This window comes from Pipistrellus hanaki (assembly GCF_964339955.1).
Source record: "Pipistrellus hanaki genome assembly, chromosome: 16".
NCBI lineage: Eukaryota > Metazoa > Chordata > Mammalia > Chiroptera > Vespertilionidae > Pipistrellus > Pipistrellus hanaki.
The window spans coordinates 31,837,842-31,865,122 of NC_140518.1; the positions used below are offsets into that span (position 1 = coordinate 31,837,842).

The 27,281-nt window shown below is 58.1% G+C and overlaps 1 protein-coding gene across 3 annotated transcripts in view; it reads left to right on the forward strand.

Annotated features, from left to right (window-relative positions):
- ABR (ABR activator of RhoGEF and GTPase) overlaps positions 1–27,281 on the forward strand; it is a 181,606-nt gene that overhangs the window by 28,438 nt on the left and 125,887 nt on the right. The window contains exon 1 of one of the 3 annotated variants that reach the window (XM_084862846.1): positions 12,937–13,430. The exons of 1 other annotated variant lie outside the window; for it this stretch is intronic. Coding sequence is in view for 1 of the 2 variants with exons in the window: in XM_084862844.1 (XP_084718970.1) it covers positions 19,342–19,402 (61 nt within the window). In the remaining variant the exon portion in view is untranslated. Of the gene's footprint in view, positions 1–12,936; positions 13,431–19,060; positions 19,403–27,281 lie in introns of those variants that run through there. One more of the 3 variants, XM_084862844.1, reaches the window with a different exon arrangement.

Here is a 27,281-nt window from a genome sequence, read left to right on the forward strand (position 1 = left end):
CTGACCCGGTGAAGCTACCACTGACGTGAGCAGCGCTGGGTAATGCTGCTGCCTGCAGGGGACCTGAGCTCCTGCCGCTGTGCCCAGGGCGGTTAGCAGGGAGTCCTGTTCCCCTCCCAGCTCTGGGCGCCTCGGAGGGGAGGGTGGGCAAACCCAAGCCGGAAGCATCAGAAGAACTGCCGCTGTGTTGGCAGTTCTGCCTTTGGTAAAAGCAAATATCAGCCTCGGCGTCGTCGGCCAGGAAACAGGAACCCTTGACAAGATTGGCGTAGCTGATACCTGGCCCGAGTGAGCGGTGGCCCTCTCCTCAGGCTATCGATTCTGCTCTGTCTGCAGCCATTGCCAGCAGAGAGGCTGTCTGCCTGGGAGTGTGCCTTCAGCCCCGTGGACTGAGCGTGCAGGTGCATTCACCTGGACATCGCCGAATGCCATCTCTATGGGGCCAGGGTGCTTGCTGCCTTAGATAAGGTGACCAGACGTCCCACTTTTGGCGGGACAGTCCTGATTTTTAACAATTTGTCCCGCATCCTGCGGCGTTGTTAAAAATTGGGACGTCTGGTCACCTTAGCCTTAGAGGGAGTGCCATTGATTTTATCTTCGCCATGTGTGGGCTTCTAAAATCAGAAATGTGCCGTAGCCGGTTTGGCTCAGTGGATAGAGTGTTGGCCCTGAGGACTGAAGGATCTCGGGTTCGATTCCCACCAAGGGCACGTTCCTCGGTTGCAGGCTTGATCCCCAGCCCCAGGTTGGGGGGGAGAGGGAGGAGGGCATGTGGGAGGCAACCAATCGATGTGTCTCTCCTGCATGGATGACATTCTCCCCCTCCCTCCCTTCCACTCTCTCTAACCCTCAATGGGGACATGCCCTCGGGTGTGGATTCACAAGAAAAATTACAAAATTTAAATTAGAACATTAGCCGAAACCAGTTTGGCTCAATGGATAGAGCATCGGCTTGGGGACTGAAAGGTTCCGGGTTGGATTCCGGTCAAGGACATGTACCTTGGTTGCGGGCATATCCCCAGTAGGGGGTGTGCAAGAGGCAGCTGACCGATGACTCTTTCTCATTGATGTTTCTAACTCTCTCTCTCTCTCCCTTCCTCTCTGTACAAAATCAATAAAATATATTTTAAAAAATTTAAAAATAAATTAGAACATTAAATCAGAAATGCTTGCGAAGCCAGTGGCCACGCGGGAGGGTTTGTCAGGAGTAGAAGGCCGTTTGCCCCCACCCCCTCCCCCAGAGCGTCCCAGTCGGGGTGCCTAGAGCGGACGGAAGCGGTGAGGGAATGAATACTGGGGCGGTGGGCTACCCCTGACCTCTGACCTCTGACCTCTGACAGCTCTGTCCCCTGACCCCAGGGCACTGGGCCAACAGTGGCATTCCCTGCCTGTGACGGCAGGGACGTCTGGAAAGGACGTCCCCCTCCTGCCTCCCTGAGCCGGGAATGGTCCGCCCGGCCTTCCCCTCGCCTCGGCCCTGTCAGGGCTTGGTTGGTGCAGCGCACTCAGACCTAACTCTCTCGTTACAGTTCTCCCTGGACCAGCTCCCCTCCTCCCCGTTGCCATGGCAAAAGGGCTGATGTCACGGACACAGCCCACCCGCCGCAAGGTGGGTAGCCCTGACCGAGACTTCCTTCTCACCTCGGAGCTGCCGCCCGCCCGACAGAGGAAGGAAGAGGCTGAGGCCCTGTCGGGGGCGTTCGGCTTCCTTCTGAGGACAGTGCCGGTGGGACTCACTCCGGTGTGTGCAGTGCCGGTGGGACCGCCTCCGGTGTGAGAGGACCGCTCTGCTGTCCTGCTCCTCCCTCCCCCAGGAGCCCCTCACATCTCACCTGCATTGTGAGGGGCTAGCATTCCCCTCCGGGGACTTGTCTTTGTGACCCTGAGTGGGGAAAGGTCATAGCTCATGTCGTCAGCATTTGCCTTGCTGGAGGCACAGGATGGGGGGGAGAGGGAAGCTGGAGGCACAGGATGGGGGGGAGAGGGAAGCTGGAGGCACAGGATGGGGGGGAGAGGGGAGCTGGAGGCACAGGATGGGGGGGAGAGGGGAGCTGGAGGCACAGGATGGGGGGGAGAGGGAAGCTGGAGGCACAGGATGGGGGGGAGAGGGAAGCTGGAGGCACAGGATGGGGGGGAGAGGGAAGCTGGAGGTCACGGGAGTGGGGGTGTGTGTGAAGCTGGCCAGGCCAAGAACCCGGAGCTGAGAAACTCCCACACCATGGAGAGCGCTTTGAGGATTGCTATGTAAAGACCCCTGTTGTTTGCATGCCAGAAAGGGCTGGGAAGTGCTCATCACGGGGGCCTCATTTTACTGTTTTACGGTCTGGGATTTGTTTTTATTGTGGCGTTATTGCTTTCACAACAGAGAAAAAAAACCCACCCTGAATCAAGGTATAGTTTTCAAAAAACACCTCCACAGCCGATACACTTCACCTTCTATGCCGCCTTCTTCTTCTTCTTCTTCTTCTTCTTCTTCTTCTTCTTCTTCTTCAAATATATTTTATTGATTTTTTACAGAGAGGAAGGGAGAGGGATAGAGAGCTAGAAACATCGATGATGAGAGAAACATCGACCAGCTGCCTCCTGCACAGGGTGTGCCCGCAACCAATTGCACATGCCCCCGACCGGAATCGAACCTGGGACCCTTGAGCCCGCAGACCGACGCTCTATCCACTGAGCCAAACCGGTTTCGGCTATGCTGCCTTCTGATGACAGTAGAAATGCAGACACATGAGCAAATGGCAGGGTGCCCACTGCAGGGTGGCTTCTAGCCAGCAGCTTGGGTGTGCTCAGCAGGTACGGTTCATCCGTTTCCCCGTCCTTCCCTGCACACAGAGCTGGAGAGGACGTTTGCTTCTCAGAATAAGGTCCTGCGGTCATGGCCACACCTGACCGAAGCTTCCACACCTTCACCGGCTCCCTCCGAAGGACCAGGGCCTGAGAGGGGAGAGAGCCTGTCTGGGGACCCGGCACCGGCCTGTGCCGGCAGGAGCAGGCAGGGGCTGGCAGGGCCCGGCAGGGGCCGGCAGGGGCCGGCAGGCCAGGTGGGAGCCAGCTACGGTGGGTGGGTGTCTTGGACCATGTTCCCCTCGGCAAGACAGAACCTCTTCCTTTCGGTCCTGGAAACCACGGCAGCAATCAGCACAAGCGCTGCCTGGTAGATGTGCCCACAAGCACGAACGGTGGGGTTAGTGGTCTTTGTAGGAAGTGCGGGCTCCTGGAGGTCTGCAAGCAGGAGGCGGGCTGCTTGCGTGTGCAGCTCCTAGTGTGGCCTCCAGGAGAGCAGCGGGGAGGGGCGGAGGGCAGGAGCTCCAGGGCCAGGCGCCTGTGTGGCTGCTTCCTCCTCTGTGGCTAGTTGTGCTGGTGGCAGCTAGGGTCCCTTTTACCAAAGCCACACAAGAAATACCGGCTCAGCTTCCCCAAGGCCCCCAAAGAGCTAACCCCCAGGGCGCAGGTTTGGTGGGGCAGCGGCTAAGGCTCCTGTCTCTGTGGCTGCTAGCATGGCTCTCCAGCAGCCGGCGGGCGCATCTGCCCCAGGAGCCCGAGATCTGAGCGGCGGGTGGAGTGGGCTGCAGCCAGGCCTGGCTGGTCCTACCGGGAGGAGGAGGCACTGTGTCCTTCCTGGCCTGTGTGGCCTGGTCGCTACTGCCTTCTGCTTCGGGCTGCCTGGCATAGAGCCCACGTGCCAGGGCCCCCTGCACAAGGGACTGTCCTCTGGGGAGACTGACAACCAAGTCCTGATCTCATTTGTGCCCGCGCTGGTCTCCCTGGGGCAGTGGTCGGCAAACTCATTCGTCCACAGAGCCAACTGTCAACAGGACAACGATTGGAATTTCTTTGGAGAGCCAGATTTTTTTTTTTAAACGGAAACTTCTTCTAACGCCACTTCTTCAAAATAGACTCGCCCAGGCCGGGGTATTTTGTGGAAGAGCCACACTCAAGGGGCCAAAGAGCCGCATGTGGCTCTTGAGCCGCAGTTTGCCGACCACGGCCCTGGGTGGTCCCAGGATCCGTGTGTTGGCTGCAGGGAGGGGAGAGACACCTCCCAAGGCTCTGGGGTCCAGGCAAGGGGACTCTTTCTGCGCGCACACACACACACACACACACACACACCCCGTGCTGCTGACCTGTCGCTGTTCTCATGTGACCAGTGTGTGGCTTCCTGGAGGAGAGACATTGCATCATCGGACAGAAGCAGGAACCTGGGAAAACAACCCCGTGCAGCCTGTGGGGGCTGGGCTGTGCGCTGTCTAGAAGGTTCGGGCCCTGAGGGGAGGGCTGGGGTGAGGAACCAGGTTTCCTGTGAGGCATGGCTAAGACCTCAGGGGGCCCCTAGGGCTGGAGACTTGGGAGGGACCAGGGGGCAAAGGGACCATATCTTCCTGTCTGCGACTTGTGGGACTGGAAACCGGGCGTGGGGGTCCCCCTGGGGCGGGGGGGCGGGTAGCAGGGCAGGGGGAGAAGTTTGAAATCCCTCAGCACGAAGCTGAGGCTGCTGCCGCTCCAAGCCCCAGCCATTCCTGTTCCCCCAGAGCCGTGGTCAACAAACCGCGGCTCGAGAGCCACCTGCGGCTCTTTGGCCCCTGGAGTGTGGCTCTTCCACAAAATACCACGGCCTGGGCGAGCCTATGTTGAAGAAGTGGCGTAAGAAGAAGTTTAAGTTTAAAAACAGATTTGGCGCTCAGAAGAAATGTCAATCGTTGTCCTGTTGACGTTTGGCTCTGTGGACGGATGAGTCTGCCGACCACTGGCCCCAGAGCATGCGATCGGGCCCCGCGTTCTGGTGGCTCCAGAACATGAATGATTCCCTTTAAAGAGGCTCCTTACAGTCCAGCTGGGTATACAGCTCAGCGGTTGAGTGTCCACCCAGGAACCAAGAGGTCACTGGTTCGATTCCGGGCCAGGGCATATGCCCAGGTTGCGGGCTCCATCCCCAGTGGGGGGTGTTCAGCAGGCAGCCAATCAGTGATTCGCTATCATCCTTGATGTTTCTATCTCTCCCTCTCCCTTCCTTTCTGAAATCAATTAAAAATATATTTAACTAAATTTTTAAATTTTTTAAAAATAAATTTAATAAATTTAAAAAGCTACAGAACTCACCGGAGCCTGCGCCAGGCAGGGCGGAGTGCCTCTGTGGGAGGGCTGCTGAGACCAGATGGCCCCTGAGCCCTGGCCCGGGTGGCCCTGCAGGGGAACTGGGACGCCTCAGACACGGCGCCCTTCCTTAGGAAAGCGAATCCCCGGCCTCACCAGGTGGTGTTATCTTCTTCCAATGGCCTCTAGCTCTGTTCAGAGCACAGAGAAATTTCTAGAACGTTCTGAGTGTGCTGGTCCTCTTCTTCTTCTTAAAAAAAAGAAAAAATTATATATATATATATATATATATATATATATATATATATATATGTATGTATTTTTTAAAAATATCTTTTTATTGATTTTTTTACAGAGAGGTAGAGAGAGGGGTAGAGAGTTAGAAACATCGATGAGAGAGAATCATGGATCAGCTGCCTCTTGCACACCCCCCACTGGGGATGTGCCCGCAACCAAGGTACATGCCCTTGACCAGAATCGAACCCGGGACCTTTCAGTCCGCAGGCCAACGCTCTATCCACTGAGCCAAACCGGTTTCAGCTGGTCCTCTTCTTTAGGGCCAGAGCAGTGGAGACGTGAACATTTGGATGAAGCCAAGGTAGAGCTGATACCCCAACTGTTTTCTTCCTGCATCCCCCCGAGAGGTCAGCTAAGGAATAATTTTCCTTAACGACTTGGCTGCGCCTGGGCCGGGCAGGGCGGCTTTTGTGAGAGACACGCCCAGGGGCTGGGTGGCTCTGGCAGCATTGGCAGCCGCCAGGGACCTTCCAGGGACGGGCCCTGGGCCTACAGAGGCCTGGAAAGACTCCAGGGCTTGTCGGACTCCAGTTGAGGAGGAGGGTCGAGACGCATCCTGTGCCCCCTTTGCCCGACTCGTGCCCTGGAGGTGGCGTTGAGAGCTCTGCCGATAAACGCCAGTGCTACCCGGTGTGCTCGGGGACTCGGCCCCCTCGCCAGCCAAGAACCTGGTGATGCCAAAGGCCAGGCTGCTCTCTGCAGTGTCAGGAGCGGTGCGTGGGTAGGTGTCTGAGCTCAGGCTGCTGCAGCAAAATACCTCAGACAGGGTGGCTTCGGCAACAGACGTCTGTTTCTCAGGGTTCTGCAGGCTGAGAGGCCCCGGGCCGAGGTGCCGCACGGTCGGGAGCTTGATGGGGTGCCCTTCCTGGCTGGCCGTGGCCCCCTTCTTGCTGTGTCCTCCCACGGCAGAGGGAGAGCTCCGGTCCCTCCCTCTTCCTACAAGGGCACCAATCCCATCCTGGGTCCCCACCCTCCTGACCTCGTCCAAGCTTAATCGCCTCCCGAAGCCCTTACTCCACCCGCCATCACGTCGAAGGTTAGGGCTCCCCCTGCGCGTTTTGGGGAGACATAAACATTCGGTTCGTAACGGTGGTTGGGGAACTTGGTCGTCTCTGGGACCCAGGCAGATCTGAGTGTGAACGTGGACTCTGTCGCTCACTAGAGATGTGACCTGGAGCCTCTTCTGTAAAGTGGGAATGGGGGACGTGTCTTCCACACAGAGCGGCCCTGTGTTAAAGATCAGAGTGACGTCAAAGCGGAGAGGAGGTTGCTGGTTCTGGGGTGAGGGCCGGGGGGGGGGGGGGGGGGGAGGGGGGCGCGAGGGGCGGGGACATGTTGGTCAAAGGCCACAAACTTCCAGGTGTAAGGTGATTGAGTTCTGGGAATCTGATGTGCAGCGCGGTGAGTCTAGGTAACAGTATTCTATCATGGTGCTTTTTTCGATCTTTTTCACCTCACAGCTCACATAAGCTAATTACTGAAATTCTGTGGTACACCAAAAAATATATTTTTTGCAGATCTGACACAAAAAATAGAAAGGTATAATTTTGATTCATTCACACCAGATGTTGTTGTGTTGGCTGTTGTCATTAAAAAAAAAAAATTTATTATTATTATTTAACAATCTCAGGGAAAAGAGGTCAGTGCCCCTGACTAAATAGTTAGGTATTACAGGCTGTAAAAATTCTTGCAGCACACCCGTTGAAATTGTGTACTTGAAATTTTATACTGTGTACTTGAAATTTCCTCAGTTCGTAGCTCTCCCATGTTCTCATCACACTCACAAAAAAGTAACTCTGTGAGTCATGGACGCATTGGCTGTGTTAACTAATCTTACCACAGTCATTTCACAAAACCTACTTGTGTCAGATCCTCCTGTCGGATACCCTAGGGCAGCGGTCGGCAAACTCACCGGTCCACAAAGCCAAATATCAACAGGACAACGACTGAAATTTCTTCGGAGAGCCACATTTTTTTCAACTTAAACCTCTTCTAACGCCACTTCTTCAAAATAGACTCGCCCAGGCCATGACGTTTTGTGGAAGAGCCACACTCAAGGGGCCAAAGAGCCGCAGGTGGCTCTCGGGCCGCAGTTTGCCGACCACGGCCCTGAGCTTACACAATGCCATTGGTCAGTTGTATCTCGGTAAAGCTGGAAAGACAAGGCTGAGCCGAAGCCGGTTTGGCTCAGTGGTAGAGTGTCAGTCTGCGGACTGAAAGGTCCCGGGTTCGATTCCGGTCAAGGGCATGTATCCATACATTGGTTTCGGGCACATCCCCGGTAGGGGGTGTGCAAGAGGCAACTGGTCGATGTTTCTCTCTCATCGATGTTTCTAGCTCTCTCTCTCCCTTCCTCCCTGAAAAAAAATCAATAAAATATATTTTAAAAAAGAAAGAAAGACAAGGCTGAGAGGAAAGGGAAGGCGTGAACACGGTGCCGGGAACAGAAGGCTGGGAGCCGGAGGGAGGGCTGTCAGCACTGGCTGCCTTGGCCCTGCAAGCTGCCAGGAGGGGAAGTGGGTCCTCGCCTTTGTGGGTGTTGCACGGGGTTCGGGTTGCGGGGGAGGCAGGTGTCCCTGCCTTATAAGACTTCTTTATAAGGACAGGCCTAAGAAAAGATGCAGAATCTGCTGAGCCCCTGCCTTCGTGCTGAGGCCGCGAGTTCTGTTAGCCACAGTCTGCTGTCTCCCCCAGGCCCCCAAGGACCTCTCCTCCAGCCATTCAGTCTGGTTCCCCTCTTCACCCCCATTTTGCCTCTGCGTACTTGCTTATGCTTCTGCCCTACACCCCAGTGCCCTGCCTCCCCACCCTACCGTTTTTTTTGCAAATTAAATGTTAGGTGTCCTTCCAGGTCACAGTTCAAAGGGCACTTCCTCCAAGAAGCATCTGGCTACCTATCCAGTTTGGAAGTGATGAGCAGCCCCTTCCTCCGTAGCTCATGCTGTGGGCCAGGCCACTTTCTGGACCCACACCGGGCACTGCTTTGCTTCTTTCTTTCTTTCTTTTTCTTTCTTTCTTTTTCTTTTTTTATATTTTATTGATTTTTTACAGAGAGGAAGGGAGAGGGATAGAGAGCTAGAAACATCGACCAGCTGCCTCCTGTACACCCCCTACTGGGGATGTGCCTGCAACCAAGGTAAATGCTCTTGACCGGAATCGAACCTGGGACCTTTCAGTCCACAGACCGATGCTCTATCCACTGAACCAAACCGGTTTCGGCTTGCTTCAGTCTTGATGACTTCTGGGCATGTCTGGTTTTGTTTTTGTATTGTTGCTGACAGAAAAACCAACACTTTCCAGAAACACCACCCCCCCCCCCCCCCCCCCGCATAACTGCTCAGCTTCTGAATCCTGTTTTTTGCAGACATATCAACCTATTCCTCTTCAGTTCGCACCATCGTTCCACCCGTGATTAGTAGATCGATCTTAACTTCCAGTTTCAATATTAGGCTTTTACTTAGGATGCTGTTCAAGATGGTTTTTAAAATATGTATGTTTTTATTGATTTCAGAAAGAAAGGGAGAGGGAGAGAGGTAGAAACATCCACGATGAGAGAGAATCACTGATTGGCTGCCTCCTGCACGCCCCTATTCTGCGCCCCCCTCTCCCGTTCCCCCCCCCCCCTTGCTGGGGATCAAGCCCTCCTGGCGTGTGTCCCAGACAATGGGAATCGAAACCATGACTTCCTGGTTTATAGGTTGAGACTCAACCAGTAAGCCCTGCCCACTGGGCTCAAGATGGCTTTTAATTCAGAGAGAGTGGCTTCGTCTAAAAGAGATGGGTCCCAGGTTCGATTCCGGTCAAGGGCATGTATCTTGGTTGCGGGCACATCCCCAGTAGGGGGTGTGCAGGAGGCAGCTGATCAATGTTTCTCTCTCATCGATATTTCTAGCTCTCTATCCCTCTCTCTTCCTCTCTGTAAAAAATCTATAAAATATATTTTAATTAAAAAAAGTTGAGGGAATGACCGATGAGTGAAGGAGTGACTTTGCTAGCCTGGAAGCCCAGTGCCCTTCCTGAATACTGGGCACCTGGCGTGTGGGAAAGAGGAACGCGTCTTCCCTCCCTTGTCAGCCATTTCCTGGTTATCGGTCTTCCTCTCGGGAATCGCAGACGGGATGACCTGCGTGCCTCCGTCTCAGAGTGAGCCAGCCAAGGCCCAGAGAGGGAAAGGAGGCGCCGCCAGGTCACACAGCAAGTTGGAGGCAGAGCTAGACCCTGGATGGAGGGTGTGCTCCGCTGAGTTCTCTTCCTTCTGTAGAGCTAACCCTCTGGGTTACTGGCCCCGGTGGCCTAGGGTGGTTTTCTGTGCCATCACGGGCCCAAGGCCCAACAAATCCAGTCTTACTTGTCTCCTGTCTCAGGGATGGGGAAATGGAAGGAGCTTTCTCCCTTGTGGCAGGCGCCCGACAGACCGGCTGAGTCTGGTGCGGTGCCTGCCCAGTCGTCACCGAGGCTCAGTGCAAGCAGCGACCACAGAGGTCTGCCCACGCCCTGTCCGTCTCTGTCTGTCTGTCTGGCAGGCAGGCAGTCTGCAGACCCTCTCACGCTAGGTCCTTGGGGTGACGGAGCCCCCAGAAGTAGTGTTCATCGTATTTCTCGTATTCATCATACTTCTCCCATCAGTACGCTGAAAGCACGATTTCCCATCGCTGGTGGGAGGGGCATCAGAGTATCCCTGGGTGTCCATGAGTGACAGCGTCAGCCTGCAGCCCGCTGAGATGGGGAGGTCAGCGTGGCTGCGCCTATGACAGCCTCCTTCTCGGCGTCTCAGCATCTGCTCCCCCCAGGCAACAGGAGGCACGGGGCAGGCACCCACCCAGAAACTGCTTTTTTCTTTTTTTTTTTTCTAGGGGAGAGCCACAGTGTGCCCCCCTCCTCCAAACACAGGCGTAATTGGGACAGGCCTCGGAGAGAAGGGCTCTGAGAGTTGAGACCAGAGTTCCCTCCGCGGGCTGAGCCGTTTCTGGGTTTCTGTTCCGCTTCCAGGGCGGCTCTGATTGGGCGAGAAGGAGTGCAGCCTCGGGCGCTGGCGCTGGGCGCGGGAGCCCTGTGCATTAGGGAAGCTTTTAGCGGGGATTCTGTGCGGGCAGAGCGAGGATTAATTGGAGCGGCAGTTCTCCTGCCCCAGATCTGGTTCTGTGAGCCTGTGGCTGTTTTCTGAGCCCTTCCAGAGGGTGGTCATTCTGGACGCGGTACCCTAACCAGCCCAGGCCGTTCTCTCCCGGTCGGCAGCTGGGCAGGCTAAAGCATCTGTCCTCCCTCCTTCCAGGCTCTTTGTAACCATAACTATGTTTGGTGATCGAGTCGTTCATTTTCTCATTTGGTGTTTGAATCACTGGTTCAAGGTTCCGGGGTCACCGCGGGGAACGAGAGACGTGGTTCCTGACCCCGTGGAGCTCTCCGTCTAGCGGGAGAGGAGGCGTGGAGTGGCTGACAAGAGACCTGGGTCATCTGAGTGCAGGCCTCCCCGTCGGGCGGTTTGGGAAAGCCTCCACGCAGAAGTGACATTCAAGTTAAGATCAGAAGGAAGAGCAGGAGATATCCAGGCAGAGTGTGTGTGGGGTGGAGCATTTTAGCCAGAGATATCAACCTGTGCAAAAGTTCTGGAAAAAGCAAGACGGCAAGGAGCAGGCCGGGCCGGCCTGGCTCAGTGGTTGAATGTCGATCCGTGAACCAGGAGGTCACAGCTCGGTTCCCAGTCGGGGCACACGTCTGGGCTGGGCTCCATCCCTAGTGTGAGGCGCGCAGGAGGCAGCCAGTCGATGAGGCAGCCAGTCGATGATTCTCTCTCATCACTGATGCTTCTCTCTCTCTCTCCCTCTCTCTTCCTCTCTGAAATCAGTAACAATGTACAATATTTTTACAATTAATTTTTACAAGAAGAGAGCGAGGAGGGGATGTGCCGAAGGAAGCTGGGAGGAGGTGCGGGGGCCAGGCCCCGGGGCCCAGTGTGCCACCCAGAGGCTGCGGGTGCTTGTTCCAACAGCAGCGGGAAGCCACCGACGGATCTTTGGAGGGAGCGACCGGCCAGATGTGTTTTGGAAAGTGCTGTCTGGTTCCTGGATCCTTCTGGCCGTGCTGTCTGGATCCTTCTGGCTGGGGAGCCGGGGCTGCTCCAGGCCACAGACCCGGCTCCTACGCGGCCACCGTGCAGCCAGAGCATCATTCTCCCCCACGCTCCCTGCATGAGGACACACGTCACGTGTGCTGGTTTCTCACGTCAGCCCCGGCACCAGACATGACAGGGCGCCATGGCCTTGCGGAAGGGGAAATGAGGCGTCGCCGCCCAGTTTCAGAAAGCGCCGTATGTAAAAGATGCTCGCGGTGGGCCGGCCGGGGACAGGGCGCCGGCGAAGTGAGGTCACTCACTAGGAAGGACCCGTGGGGAACGGGGTGGCTGGTCTTCTGTGATTGCTTCTCAGAGACGGCCCTCCGCTCCCACGCCATCCGAGTCTGCCTGCCTTTCCCTTCCCCGTGTCCTGATGACCCAGCGCAGGCCGGGTGCAGGTATGTGCTGCCGAGCTGCTGGGGCGGGGCTGCCCGGGCCGCTGGCATCCTATCTGAAGGCGGCCTGGCCAGACCACTCCCTTTAGGACCCTAAAGGTAAAGCCTAGGGAGGACACAAAAGGCAGATGGGCGAGGAAAAGAAGGACAGGGGAGCCGAAACTGGTTTGGCTCAGTGGATAGAGCGTCGGCCTGCGGACTGAAGGGTCCCGGGTTTGATTCCGGTCAAGGGCATGGACCTTGGTTGCGGGCACGTCCCCAGTGGGGGGTGTGCAGGAGGCAGCTGATTGGTGTTTCTCTCTCATCGATGTTTCTAACTCTCTATCCCTCTCCCTTCTTCTCTGTAAAAGAAAAATCAATAAAAAAATATATTTAAAAAGAAGAACAGGGGTTATGAATGTGCCATATCACCATCCTCCGTCCCCCATAACCTGTGTTGTTAACACTGCTGCCACCTGGGGACAGGCGTTCTTTGGGACAGTTCTGCATATTGCAGGATGGTTTAACAACTCTGGCTTCAAAACGCTCCTACCCATTTTTCTAATTCTTCCCAGTGGGGCAATCCCCACTACCCTTCCCCTAATTGAGAAGCGCTGTTCCAGTGTTTACGGGGACAGGGTACGTACGGTTAGCGGTGCTTCAGATCCTGCAGCTGGCAAGCAGGGAGACTGGGGGAAATCCCCCCATTTGAGAATATCTTAGGGAAGGTTTTGTCCGGTGGGGTGGTTTTTTCTTTTCTGGGCCCTCCTGGAGGCTCCTGCTGTCTCCTCACCCCACATGGAGTCCCTCCTGACTTCCGGAGCCTTGTTGCCCACAAGGAAGCCCACAGCCCTGTGTAGAACCGGTGGGCGAAGCACTAAAAGATTTTAGTGCAGACTTTTTCCAGGCCTCTTAGCTGGGCTGCTCCTGGGGGCCGAGGTGCTGCCCTTCTGGGCCACCAGGTGGCGCGCGGGAGCCCCCCTCCGTCTGCCGCAGGAGCGCCGGTGGCGGGAGGGACTGCAGAGGGAACTTGCCTTAAAGAGGCCTGGTCCTTAAAGAGACAGGGCCGCACACCCAGGAACTTGGACACGGCGATCCCAAAGCAAGGCTGTATTAACAGCGAGCACCGCTGGCTGGCGAGGCTGCGATGCTCCTTTCTCCTAGCCTGCGTGAATGCTGAGCTGCCACCTTCGGAGCCAGTCTCCTTGACAAGCCCGCCCTCAGCCCGGTGGCCACTCCTGGCCTTGATGGGGACCGGGCCAGCCCGGTGAGTGGCGTCAGAGCTCCTGGCAGCGCAGCGCAGAGCAGGGGTGGGACGCGTCTGCAGAACTCTGGCCGAAAGAGCGAGGAACACGCCAGCTTCGAGGGAATGCTGGCCCCCGGAGGGCAGAGGGCCAGTCCGTGAGCCCTGACCCCTGCTCTGGATAGGCCCCTGCTCTGCTCGGAGCTGACCAGCCAGAGCCATTGAACTTTGTCTCTGGGCTTTTGGGACGTAAGAGAATCCTCCCGCCTCTTCTACTGGCCTCTTTCCAGAAGCGGACGGGGATGCTGTGGTGAGTAACGGAGGAAGGGGCTGCAGACCCTGTGGTTTGAGCCCTCTGATCTCTACTCTCTAGGAAACCGCCCCTGCTGACCCCTGGGGTGGTGGTGCCACCCAAGCCGGGTTGGGTCAGGGCCACGCTAGCCGGGGCTTGGCACCAGGCCCTCCTGGAACTGCAGCGTGCTCCGGTCACCTGAGGCAGCCACTCTGTCCGGAGTGCTGGCCTCAGCGTGGGCCCGGGTCCTGGGAGCTGGGCGTCCACACACACACACACCCGCCATGGGTGCTGGCCTCAGCGTGGGCCCGGGTTCCCGGTGCCTCCTCCGGGCCAAGGAGGGCAGCCAGGGGGTGACTGCAGCTCTCAGGTTTGCCTCTGGCCAGAGCAGCCGAGCTTCCCCATGACTCCAGCTGGCGGACACACGACTCGGATAGAGACATGAGTCAGTGGGGAGGGCTGTGCGTTCGTTGGTGCTGCCTGCAGACCTCACTGCTAGTGAGGAGGCTGGGAGGAGGCAGGCGGGCAGAGGGCCAAGGACAGAACCCTTAGACCAAGCTTCTCCCTCCGAGGTGGCTCCGTGGGAGCCTGGGGAATCCTCTTCTCGCGAAGCCCCACGGGGGAGAGTGGGTTCTAGAACAGTCCATCTTGGCAGGCTGAGGTAAAGGAAATGAAGCCAGGAGCAGGAACAGGCCACCCCAGGGGCTGCTGGGAAGCAAAGTGGATGGTCCTGTGGGGCTGGTGGGAAGCCTGGAAGTCGTCGATCCCAGCCTCCTGGCTGCCCACCCACAGATGTGAAAACGGGCGCTGGCCCAGGGCATGGAAGCCCAGGGTGTGGATGGACTGCAGGTAGCTCGTGCCCAGGGTCCCCTGCCCTGTGCAGTGGATGTGGCTTCTTTTTCCTTTTTTAAAATATATCTTATTGATTTTTTACAGAGAGGAAGAGACAGGGATAGAGAGTCAGAAACATCGATGAGCTGCCTCCTGCACACCCCCTACTGGGGATGTGCCCGCAACCAAGGTACATGCCCTTGGCCGGAATAGAACCCGGGACCCTTCAGTCCGCAGGCGGACGCTCTAGCCTCGGAGCCAAACCGGTTCCGGCTGGATGTGGTTTCTTTGGGAGCCAGCTCTCTTTTTGCTTCGTCATTGGTGGCCCCGGGGGGTTCTGCCTGGCACTTCTCCCGTGGCCCCGATTTCTTTCTCCCCGAGTCCGACTCCATTCTCTTTGTTCATGGTTCACTCCCCGCAGCCCAGCACAGTGTCCACGTGGGGACTCTGGACTCAGAATCCGGGTTCACTCCCAAGGTCACCCACCGCCGGCTGGCCCGTGGCTCGTCTCTCCGCTCCTGTGGAACCCAGAGGCTAGTGGTGCAGGTCTCGTGGGCTTATTATGAGGATTAAGTGAGCTAATTTATGGGAAGCGCGCAGAGCAGTATGGCACTTAAAAAGCACTCAATAAATAAACGGTAGCCGTTGTTCATTTTACTTATTCAACATTTATAATTGAATGCCGATCGGTTGTGCTCCTGACAGAAGGCTGACCGGGGGGCCCCGTGTGGTTACGGCGGCTTCGGAGGGCTATCTGAGCCTCCTTTGCCCTCGGGGCCGAGTGTGGTGTAGACACACACACACACACACACACACACACCGTGCAAAGGGGTGTAGTGCCAGCCTTTAAAGAGCCGATATCTGCCAGGGAGGGGGAAACACTCGGTTCTTGGGCTGTCACGCCTGTTCTTTGTTTCTTAATTTGAATGCAAAGGGCTCCACCCGCCCGGGCCACCAGGAACACCCAGCCCCTGCCCGCGGGTGCTCCCTGCTGGCCCCAGAGCAGAGAGAAGCGAACGGGTCGGCTTTTCACCCAGCAGTGACCTCCGGGGATCCAGGGAGCAGGGACCCCAGGCCTTCCTGTTTGCTCAGTGCGCTGGGTTGCTAACGGTGAGGAGGGAGGAAACGCGGAAGTGCCCGGTTTGGATGCTGCGCACAGCCACCCGTCTCCATCCCGGGCAAGGGGCCGTGGAAGCAGGAGCGGGCTGCTGGAGAGGCAGCGAGTGGCCCGGCCCGGACATCCTGCGCGAGGCCTTCTTCCCACGCAGGCCCTCCGCAGCCGCACGCCTGGCCAGACCACCTGCCCTTCCTCCCATCTTCCTTAGAGCGGGGGGGCAGGCCGGAGCAGGGCGGTCACCCCGGGAGGGGGGGAGTTCAGGATGCCCCCCCCCCCAGTGCATGACGAGAGGGGGCGCTGGGGAAGGTGGGGAGAGCTCACTCAGAGGACCGGACGGCGGGTGGCAGGTGCGGGCGTGGAGGACACCTGTGCTGGGTGCTGATTCAGGGCCCCGGGGTGCAGGGACAGGTCTGCGCTTCGCTGAATCAGGGCCTCCCATCCACGGGAACACACGCCCCAGCTGCTCTGACAGATCGGGGCTGCTGGCCCTGCACTTCCCGTGGGCAACACGCCAGCGAAAAGGACTCTGAACTCCTCCTGCCCGGAGATGTGGATTATTGGGCCTCCCCCCGTCTCCTCCTTACCCTCAGGGCCCGGTTTCCGGAAGCTTCCGCTCCAGCCTGAGGTCACCCTGGTGCCCAGAGGCCCCCACGCGTGTCTCCATAGCCACGGTTAGAGCCAAGCCGTGTCGTGTGAACATCTGTGGAAAGCCGTCGGCACCGGCGTCCAGGCATGACGAATGCCCTTTCCGGGACACGCTGTGTCACACGTGTGCAGGGGATGGAAGGGGGCTGGATGGGCTTCCCAAGGTGGTCTCTAACCCGGGGGCCAGCAGAGATGTCCAGGGGCCTTTGCCACTCAGCTTTCGCCGTCCGCTGACAGGGGAGGCAGCATGGACGGCACGTAAGAGCATGAGCAGCCAGCGCCGGGGTCTGAGGCCCAGCCCTCCGCTTCCTGCCTGGGTGGGGTACTTAGCTGCTCAGTGCCTCAGTTTTCTCATCTTGGAAACTGGAGGGAGCTGAGATACTGGGGTTCACTGTGATATGATCCTGTCAACAAAACACTAAGAGCCAAGCGAAGTGCACGGGAGGCCCCTATGTTAATTATTAGAGGTATTCCTCCTCCTTGCCTCTACGATTCCACTCTCTCTCTCTCTGTCTCTCTCTCTCTCCCCCCTGACTTGTGTTCTGGAGTGGGAGGTCCAAGACAGAGTTGGGCAGAGTGAGGGAAAAAGCAAACTATGGTATCGTTAAGGAGAGCAAACTAACATTCTGGCTTCAGAAATGCTGAAAATAGCTCGTTCAAGCCTTTTGTAGATAAAAATGTAAAATGTATGCAAATGTATGTGACTCACGCAGAAACATACATCCATGGCCTGCGCACAGGCAGTGCCCGGATGTGGCCATAGGAAAATCCTTGCAGCATGTGGAGAGTGCAGAGGGCAGGCTGCCCTGGGGGTGGGGGTGGGGATGGAGGTGGATAGGGTGGAGGTGGAGAAGGGGGTAGTGCGGCTGCTTCCATCTTTCTTCTGGGTTCTGTGCCTTCAGAGTTCCATGTGAGAAGAAGAGAGGTCCTGGGCCCCTCCCTGCTTCTCCCCGATCACCCTCCTCCCTCTGGTTCCTCTTAGGGCCTGTTCGCTCCCTCTCCCACCCTGGCTCTATTTCTGGAGCATCTCATTGGCGATGTATGTATGTCTTCTCTCCCCCCACTTCCCCCCCACACACACTTTCTTCCACGCTCCAGGTGCCTGCTCGGTCCATCCAGTCTTGTGTGCAACGCAGGAATGGTGGAGGGTGTCAGCTGAGCAGGGAGGGGCCGAGAGAGCCAGAGCCACGGCCTGAGCCGGGAGGGGGGAGGAGGGGGAGAGCCACGTGGGTGCAGGGAGGGGCCAGTGCCACCTGTGGAGGCTTTCCCCAGCCCAGAGCATCCCCCACTGCGTCTCCCAGGGCCTGCAGGTCTGCTGTGAGCCTGCAGCCACCGTCTTCCCTGGGGCAGCTCTGGAGGGCGCTACCCAAGCAGGGGCTGGTGCAGGCTTCCTTTCAGCATCCTGGCGAGGGTCTGCTTCACCCCTTAAGGAGAAGTAGGGCCCTGGCCGGTGTGGCTCAGTGGATAGAGAGCCAGCCCTCGGACTGACAAGGGCACGTACTTTGGTTGCAGGCTTGATCCCTGGCCATGGTCGGGGCCACATGCAGGAGGCAACCAATCCCTGTGTCTCTCTCACGTAGATGTTTCTCTCTGCTTCTCCCCCTCCCTTCCACTCTCTCTAAAAATCAACGGGAAAATGTCCTCTGGCAAGACGTAACAGCCGAAACCGGTTTGGCTCAGTAGATAGAGCGGCGGCCTGCGGACTGAAAGGTCCCGGGGTTCGATTCCGGTCAAGGGCATGTACCTTGGTTGCGGGCACATCCCCATTGGGGGGTGTGCAGGAGGCAGCTGATCGATGTTTCTCTCTCATCGATGTTTCTAACTCTCTATCCCTCTCTCTTCCTCTCTGTAAAAAATCAATAAAATATATTAAAAATAAATAAATAAAATCAATAATAATAATAATAATAATAATAAAAAGCAGCAGTAACAGTTGTTTGGAACAGTGAGGACCCCCAGGCGGGTGGATGCTGACAACACTGCCCCCCACTGAGGCCAGGGAGCCTCATGGTGTCGGCCTGTCTGTAGAGCTGGGTCCCAGCTTTGCTTGGGGCTGGGGGTGGGGGTGCAGAAGGCCGCCTCCATCATCAGAACCCTCACCATCTGAGGTGAAAACAGCATAACCCGCCCGGCGCAGGGTGCCCCTGCCTCCCTCCCGAGGGTCCAGGAGCTTCGGCCGGCCGCTCTGGACCACCGAGGCTGCCCCTGCCCCTCCAGCCCCTCCTCCTGAGTCCTTTGGCCCAAGGAGGCCTGCAGAACACAAGTTGCCTTGACTTGGGTCGCACAGAACCAGCACACAGGGGACAGGCACAAAGCCCCCAACTCCCCCCACCCCCACTTCTTACTGGTCATTGCTTTCCTGGGGTTTTAGGAGGGATGTCGTTTCTGAAGGTTCTGTTGTCAGAGGCACCTTGATCCCAGACTCCCCTAGATGTGCATGTACCAGAAATCCCCAGAGGGGGGTCCTGCAGGGGACCCAGCGGAGACCCCGGCCTCTCCTGTACCCGGGTGCGTCCTCCACAGCCGCTCACTTCCTCCGGCGGCGCCCCCTGGCGGGCAGGGCCGGAACCGTTTGGGTCCAGGATGCTCCATGGACGAGGCGCCGGGAAGGTTTGGGAGCCCGGAGTCCCAGGGCGGCCAGAGCGGCCCGCAGGCCGGCCGGACCGGAACCGGGTCGGCGCCGCCGCCCAGGCCTGGCTCCGGGAGGGGCCTGGCCGCCGCCCCGGCCCCGGACTCGGCGCTTAGAGATCCGGGCGGCAGGTGATGTCACCCCCGCGGGCGCGCAGGTCTCCCCGCGACATCGCGCCTGCGGGCGGCTCCATCGGCTGCGCCCGGGCCTGCGCCGCCGCCCGGAGACCCCGCGGGGCCGCTCCTTCCCGCCGGGCGTCGGTGCGGAGGGGGGGCCGCTCCCCGCACCCCGCGGCCCGGAGGCGGGGGCGCCGCGGCGGGGGCGGGGCGGGGGCGCGGGAGCCGCGCGCCGATTGGCCGGCCGCGGCCTCGGCCCCCGCCCCGGGCGCCGCGCAAGTTGCCAGTTGGCGCGCGGGCTGCGGGGCCGCGGCTCCGGGATCCGCAGCGGCCGCCGCGGCCGGAGGGCTCCGGGGGGCGCTCTCCGCCTCGCCCGCCGCCCCCGCCTCCCGGAGGCAGCGCCGCCCGCTCCTCCTGCTCCTCCCGGCTCCGGCTACCTGTTTCCCCGCGCCCCTGCGGCCCGCGCCCCCCTGCGCCCCGCGCCCCGCAACTTCGGCCTCCGGGGCGCCCGCCGCCCGCCTTTGTGTGCGATGCGGGTCGGGTTTCCGATCTGAGCCAGCCGCCGCCGCCGCCGCCGCCGCCGCCTCGGGCATGGAGCCGCTGAGCCACCCGGGCCCGCCGCGCCTCTCCTGGATCGACACCCTCTACGGCAGTACGTGCGGGCGGGGGCGGGGGGTGGCCCCGGCGGCCCCGGGTCCGAGGTGCGGGCTTGCGTGGGGAGCCGGGCGGGGGTGAGGGGGTGGGGGCGGCGGGCACGGCCGGCCAGTGCCCGTGGGGCCGGGAGGCGGGGAGCGGCGTGGGACCCCGCAATCGGCCGCAGAGGGGGTCCCCGGAGCGGACTGGGGGCGGGTGGGAGGCGGGCGGCGGGCGGGAGGCGGCGCGGCCCGGAGCGCTGTGTCCCCCGCTCCCACCTGTTGTGTAACCGACCACTCCCCAGCCCTCGGGAAGCCGGGAGCGCTTTGTGGGGGGCTGCCTCCGCTCCCCGACTTCCGTGCCGCAGCAGAAAGGCCATTTTGGCCAAGTCCTTGGGGCCAGAGCTGGCCCCCCCGGGGACATCCTGAGCCGGGGTATGTGTCGGGGTGGGGGTGAGGTGGGGTGGGCGGGAAGGGAGAATGTGTGTGCAGATATGTGTGTGTGTGGGGGGGGTATGCGGAGAAGGAGCTGTGAACCCCGGCTCCGCAGTCTTCCCTGCCAGCCTCATCACCCCCCACCTCTACCCCGCACCCTCCCCCAAAAGAAAAAGCAAACCTCCATTTCCGCCCCCACCCCCTTACTCCCAAATCCGCCGCGATCTTGTGACTGCTCCCTCCCGCGCCGCCGCCGGGAACGTGCACCTGATCGCGGGCACCTCTGGGGGCCGAGCGCCGCCCCGCCGCCCCTCCGCCTGGCTGAGGGGCTGCAGCCCCGCACACCGTCCTCCCCTGCTGGGGACCCTCCCCAGCGCCCAGGGTGTGGGGAGGGCCCTGCCGCCCCCTGGGAGGTGGGCTGCGCTCCCCCCACCACGTCAGGGGGACCCCCTCCCTCTCTCTTCCACTCTCCTAGCCCAGAGGCCTGAGGCAGGAGGCGGGAGGCAGGGGCTGGGGGACGAGGGGGCAGGTTCCGGCTCTGGACACTGGATGCCATGGTCATGGACATCTTTAAGAGGCAGCTTGGCTCGAATTCCGGGTATCAGTCATATGGGGGGTGGGGGTGGGGGGAGCAGACAAGGATAATGCCTTGAGCCCCAAGGTCTTGCCCTGGAGGCTTCCAGCCTCTGACCTCTCCTCAGCCTCCTCCTCCCCACCCCCTCCATCCTTCCCCTTCCCCAGCCCCCCACTCCCCACCCCCCCCACCCCCCACCCAGGAGCTCTCCTGGTGAGGGTTCATTCTGCTTTGGTTTTTTCAACATCAAAGGGGCCAAGGCCCCCCCCCTCCACCCCCCCCCCCCAGTCCTGCCAAGCCCAGCCGCTCCATCTGCGCCTTCCCCTGCGCGGCCAGCACCTTTGGGTGAAGGTCAGGCCCGTGGCTGTGTGGCATGCGTGCGCACGTGTGCCGCGTGAATGGGGCGCACATCTGCTCGGAGCTCTGCTGCAGATCAGCTCCTGACCCGCAGAGGATTAGTGACCTCCTCCCGCTGCGCTCCGCCAATGACAGTCACAACAATGCCCCGCATTCACAGGCCGCTTACATTTCTGTCCAGCCCTCGGGCTTCCCAGTTCCCCAAAGCAGAGAATCCATGGAAGCCTGGCTGGGGCTTTCTCTCCAGGGCCCATCCTTTCCAAGCTTCCCTATCGCCCCCTCCCCGCCCCACCCCCACCCCAGCGGAGAAGCAAAATGGCCTGCGGCTGCCTTGAAAATTTCTGACCTGAGGAAGGCGGGCCCAGGAAAGGGAATTGGAGGGAGGGCCTCTTTGGGGGGATGAGGGGGTGGGGCGTGTGCAGCATGCCTGTGCACCAGCTCTGACTCTGGCAGGCTGGCATCGGAGCCGGCTGTTTTGCTGCTGCTCCTGCCCTGGCCCCTGGGCTCCCGGAGCCGCCAGCTGGAGGGCAGGGAGGGGGCACTGCCTTGGCAGAGTGTGAGGAGTTCCTCCTCAGAGCCGCGTATTTGAGCGCTGTAGAACCAGGCTTCCTGGGGAGGTGCTGAGCATGTTTGGGCTGTTAGCCACGAAGTTTCCTCCTGACAAGAGCCTTCGTTAAAACAGATGCCCGGGCTGGCCTTCGCCTGGCAGAGGGGCCTGTGGCTCCCGGAGGAAGTTCCTCAGCCTCTCGGCGAGCTGTTTGCTTACCAGGCTCCCAGACCTGGCGTGGCAGGTCTCCACAAGAGCCGAGTTCACCAGGAATGGTGAAGGGGCTGTGCCGAGGGCACAGGGTGGCCAGTGCCCCTTCTTAGAGATGTGAGTTGCCGGTGAGAAATCTTTCTCCTGAGCACATACATGATAATATCAGCCAACACTGACAACAGCATCTCCTGAGGACCTTCGATATGCCAGCCTCTCTGCTAGGCACTTTCCATCCCTTCTCTGCAAACCTCACAACTCGGGCAAGATGGGTAGGTAGTCCATCTGCTATTTAAAAAAAAATAAATAAAATAAATAATAATAAGAAAATATAAAGGTGAAGGAGAAAGGGATAGAAGCATCAATGATGAGAGACTCATTGATCAGCTGCCGCCTGCGCGCCCCACACAGGCATCTCACCCCCATTTTACAGAGAGAGAAGCTCAGCAAGCTCAAATCATTACCTACGGTCACATAACTGATAAATGACAAAGCTGGAATTCAGATCATACGCTAGGAAGACTGGAATTTCACCTGATATGTCTGAGCTTATTCAAGGCCGTGAAATGTCCTGGGATGGGGGACATCTGTCTCTTGGGTCCTCTGTCACAGAGTTCTTCCTGAAATGGCCCAGCAGGGCCCGTGGCCTCGATAACTCTGGCCCCAGCCTGTCCCTGTGTCTCCTGCAGGAACTGGGCTGGTGGAGGCTCTGAGCCCACGGAGGCCAGGGATTCTGCATTCTAAGGTGCCCGACGGCCAACCAGCCCCTTCCCTTCACAGACGTCTTGCCTTTGGAGTTGTCAGCTCATTTTGGCCTCAGCTTCTGTGCCAGGGGGCAGGTGCCCCCTCCCATTGCAGGTGGACAGTCAGTGGATAAGGGGTGGGCGGCAGACCCCTCTCCCCTGAGGGAAGTCTTGAAGGGCTGCGGTGAGGGCGGTTTGTCTGACTCGGGGAGCTGGTTGGCGCTCAGCTGCCAGAGCGATCCAGGACTGATTGCAGCAGGGTCTGTGCCCCTGATAAGACGGAGTGGCGGACGAGGGCTCCAGTCATCCCACTTCCCGTCTCTCTGCCACTCTTTTTCCTACGTTAATGTAATAATGTCAGCTGAATGCCTTGCCTAGATTCTTTGCCTGAATCTGGTGTGATTCTCTCTGTAGGGCTGTGATCTTCATTTTATCTTATTTCTTTTTCTCATCGCTTTAAAAAAGTATTTATTTATTTATTTCAGCGAAGAAGAGGGAGATAGAAACATCAATGATGAGAGAGAATCATTCATCAGCTGCCTCCTGGATGCCCCCTACTGGGGATCGAGCCTGCAACCTGGGCGTGTGCCCTTGACTGGAATTGAACCTGGGACCCTTCAGTCCACTGGCTGATGCTCTATCCACCGAGCCAAGCCAGTTAGGGCATCACCTTTTCTTTAAAAAAAAAAAATAAATAAATGTTTTTATTGATTCCAGAGAGGAAGGGGGGTGGGAGAGATAGAAACATCAATGATGAGAGAGAATCATTGGTCTGGCCCCCTCTTGCACACCCTCCCCCTATCACCCCTGCACCCCCCTCTCCCTCTTAACCCAGAATGGAGTCTGCAACCTGGGCGTGTGCCCAGACCCAGGATCGAACTGGGACCTCCTGGTTCCTAGGTTTGACTCTCAACCACTGAGCTAGACAGATCAGGCTCTCATCACCTTTTCCACTAAACGCAACACTTCCTCTTGGCTTTCTTCTGTGTCATGGGATTAGGTTGGATTCCATTAAATTCTGTGGAGTTACCTCAACATGAGGGGTGGGGGGGCTGGACCTCTGAAACTTCCTCAGTCCCCCGAGTGGAGACCACCCTCCGTAAGGACCTGGATTGAGATGTATGTGCCCCAGTGGGCCAATCCTTTGGCGCCTCTTCCAACGGAAAGCCGTTAGCCATATGCTCAGGGTTTATTTAAAGAGCCGAGGGCCCCTTTCGTCTTTTCCTCTGCCATTTCAGCCTCTTTTTTTGTCCCGAGCCTTTCAGCTCTGGCCTTAAACATTCCCACTCTGTTGAGCCAAACAAAGCCTGCAGCTCCTTGGACCTCACAGAAGGCAGAGCACGGCCATCTGTTGTTGTGGGAGCCCACCTTTTGGAGCCCACTTCTCCCATCCCAAGCAGCATTCCCCAGGGGCGGTCCAGTCTGCCGCGATATTTGCACACACCTTGTAGACCCCGCGCCCTGTCCCTGGGCCAGGAATGCACTTGGGGACCACAACTCGTCTCCAGATGATCGTGAGCCTGCCTCGGTTTCCCATCTTATTCCTGTGTCAGCGCCGGCCTGGCAGACGGTGTGGGTTTGATTAGACACCCCCCCTGCGGTGCGAGTAAACACCTGCAGGTGGATGGACGTCTTTATCCTCGGAGCCGCGCCAGTCGGAACAGCCGGCCGGCCCTGTCAGGGCTGCGGGAGTCTGGGAGGTCGGGCTGGGGCAGAGGAATGAGGTCATCTGCTCAGAGACACGCCATGTGCTATCGTGGTGGTTGCTGATGTTGTTCTTTGGAAAGAGGCCGAGATGACAGAAACATTCTTGGTGGAAGCAGCTGGGAGATGCTGGTAGGTGAGTAGGAGGTGGGGGGACCGTGAGAAAAACCCATTCTGCTCACTCCGGTGGGTTAGGGTGGACGGCGTGGGCTGCTCCCTGAGGTCTGGCCTGCTTGCTGGACGGCTCTGGTGCCCACTCCTTGTGCCTACTTCTGCACAGGGAGCTGTGATAGCTCTCAGGGGATTTTGGGGGGCGAGGGAGTGGGGGAAGGGGACTGGTAGCTACAGAGAGATGGATCAGGTTCTCAGATGGTGCCTACCCCAGTGCCTCCTACACAATGTGCCCCCAGTCATAGTATGGGGGAAGGAGACTTCTTTAACTTCTCACTCCCCTAGAAATCCCGTTAGCTGGCCCATTCACAGGTTTCCAGCCGCGTGGATGCGGTAATTGTAGTAGCTCAGAGTAGAGTCGGAGACCCCCAGGGAGTCGCACGCGTTGCTATGCCTGTGACTGTGTGGTCGGAAGGCGGCACTGCCAGTGTTGGAGCTGTAGCCGTTTGGCTCTCTTTCTTTGGGGCAAACCAGGAACTAGGCGGCTTTAGAGCAACTCGATGTCACCTCCACACCATTTGCCTCTGGCCCCTGGTGTGGTAGGTAAACTGAGGCAATCCACGGGGCTTGGAGTACCCACCCCATACTCCCTGTAGCATCTCGGCACTTCCCTGTCCGCAGTGCGGGGTGGGAGAGACTGACGTGGACCTGTGGCTTTGGTCTCCCCCAGCTGGCGTTTCAGCGGGCCAGATCGTTGGAGCCACGGGTGCCCCGTGTTCTGTGTGTCCCTGACGCTTGGAGAGCGCCATCCGGACCCTGTGAATGGGACAGAAAGAAAGAAATCAGGGCAATAGGCAGACTGCGGGGTGCATCCCTGTATGGGGGCTGGGGATGGATGCCCATTCCTGCCCCTACCCCTTGGCAAAGAGCCCTGTGAATGGGGCCACGTGATGCCATGGCCAACGGCAGCTGGGACAGCCAGCGTCTCCGACCCCAGATTCTGACCCTCGTTAGGCCTCCCTCAGGTTGCTGCCCCCGTGCTTTACTCCTGGTTTCTCTCCCTGCCCTTTCTTTCCCTTCACACACCAGAATGGAAATGAACATGGGCTGATTGGCCATATAAGAACTGACAGGGTGCCGAAACCGGCTTGGCTCAGTGAATAGAGCATTGGCCTGTGGACTGAAAGTTCCCAAGTTCAATTCCAGGCAAGGGCATGTACCTTGGTTGCGGGCACATCCCCAGTAAGGGCTGTGCAGGAGACAGCTGATCGATGTTTCTCTCTCATCGATGTTTCTGACTCTCTGTCCCTCTCTCTTCCCCTCTATAAAAAAAAAATCAATAAAATATTTTTAAAAATTAAAAGAAAAGAACTGACAGGGTCAGTGTGGTCTTCAGGGGATAGGGCCCTTCAGATGACATGGGCCCTGTGGTGACGTAATTGGTCAGGTGCCATTCCCCTCTCTCTGCCCTCGTCTCTGACGCATTCATGCCCCTTAGACCACACGTAGACGTAGCAGATGCTGTCCGGCCTCTGGCCTAAGGTGAGCAAGGTCTGCCGAAGGGGGTGAAAGGCTGGGGGGCCTGTGCCGATGGAGCTCAGAGGCTTTGTCCCTCTGGGAGGCATAGCCGTTGGCTTCCCGGGGTGTCTGTGGAGCCGGTGCTGCCTCGGAAAGCCCCAGGTGACTGGGGATCTGTGGGTTTCCTCAGGGCAGGTGGGAAAGGATGTGGCCATAATTACCTTCCTGGGATTGAAGGGCTGATCCTATTAGCGCGTTGGGCTAACCCCTTCCTCCTGGGCATTGCCTCCTGGCCAGCAACAAGGGTTTAATGGATCAAGATTACCGAGAGCCCAAAGCTGTTGTGTAATTAAGCCCAGTTATTTCCCCCGCTGGGGCACGCTACTCCCTGGCTACTCCCCTCGGCAGCAATAGATCTCCCCACTTGTGGTCGCCCTGTGCAGCAGCATGCTACCCTTGGCCTCAGCAGCCTGCGGGCCATCTTTAGGAATGCGTTTCTTCCTTGAAGGTGCGGTTTTAGAGCAAAACAAACAAACAAATCACCCACATTCTTTCTGACCGTGTCCTATGGGATGGTGCCCCCTGGAGTTGTACAATGGGGGTGTCTTTGGGGAATGTGTCTTTGGGTTCTGCAAAAGGACATAAAGACCTCATTCTTGGGTCTTACAACTCTGGGCCACTGAGAAGAAAGCTTATTAGCCCTGGCCTCATGGCTCGGTTGGAGCATCGTCCTGTACCCCAAAACATTGTGGCTCAATCCCTGGTCAGGGCACATACCTAGGGTGTGGGTTCAATCCGCCCCCCACCCCCACCCCCCGTCAATGATTCTCTCTCCTGTTGATGTTCTCTTTCTCTTTCTTTAAATTAATCAATGGAAACCTATCCTCAGGTGAGGATTTAAAAAAAAGAAATTAGTCCTGCTCGGTCCATAGAAATTAGATCTTTCCCTTTGATCTAGGAAGGATGGAAGGAAACATAACGTCTGGTTAGCCCTACTGGGTACCTGATCCTGTGCGAGGTACTCTTCTCACATTGTCTGAGCCCAACAAGGTGCCTGTGATTGTCCCCCCAGTGTTACAGATGAGGAAACTGAGGCTCTGAGAGGTTCCGTTGTCGTGGAAGGTCTCCCAGTTTGAGCTGGATAAGATCTCAGGTATACAGCCGAAACCGGTTTGGCTCAGTGGGTAGAGCGTCGGTCTGCGGACTGAAAGGTCCCGGGTTCGATTCCTGTCAAGGGCATGTACCTTGGTTGCGGGCACATCCCCAGTAGGGGGTGTGCAAGAGGCAGCTAATCGATGATTCTCTCTCATCGATGTTTCTAACTCTATCTCTCTCCTCTCTGTAAAAAATCGATAAAATATATTAAAAAAAAAAAAAAGATCTCAGGTATACTATATATGCAGGGTGGGGCAGAAGTAGGTTTACAGTTGTTTGTATGGAAAATAATACAATAATTAATGAATCATAGTACAAGAATAAACCGTGTCTTGTGTACTCTCAGCTATAAACCTACTTTAGCCCCGCCGTGTGTGTGTGTGTGTGTGTGTGTGTGTGTGTGTGATTCATTTTCCGACAGTGTCCTAGGCCCTCCCCGTGTGTTATCACCGGTCTGTAACAGCACACATTTCCTGAGGCAGGAAAGATTACCTCTATTTTACAGGGAGGACCCGGGGGCTCAGGGGAGTTGGTAAGGAACCCAG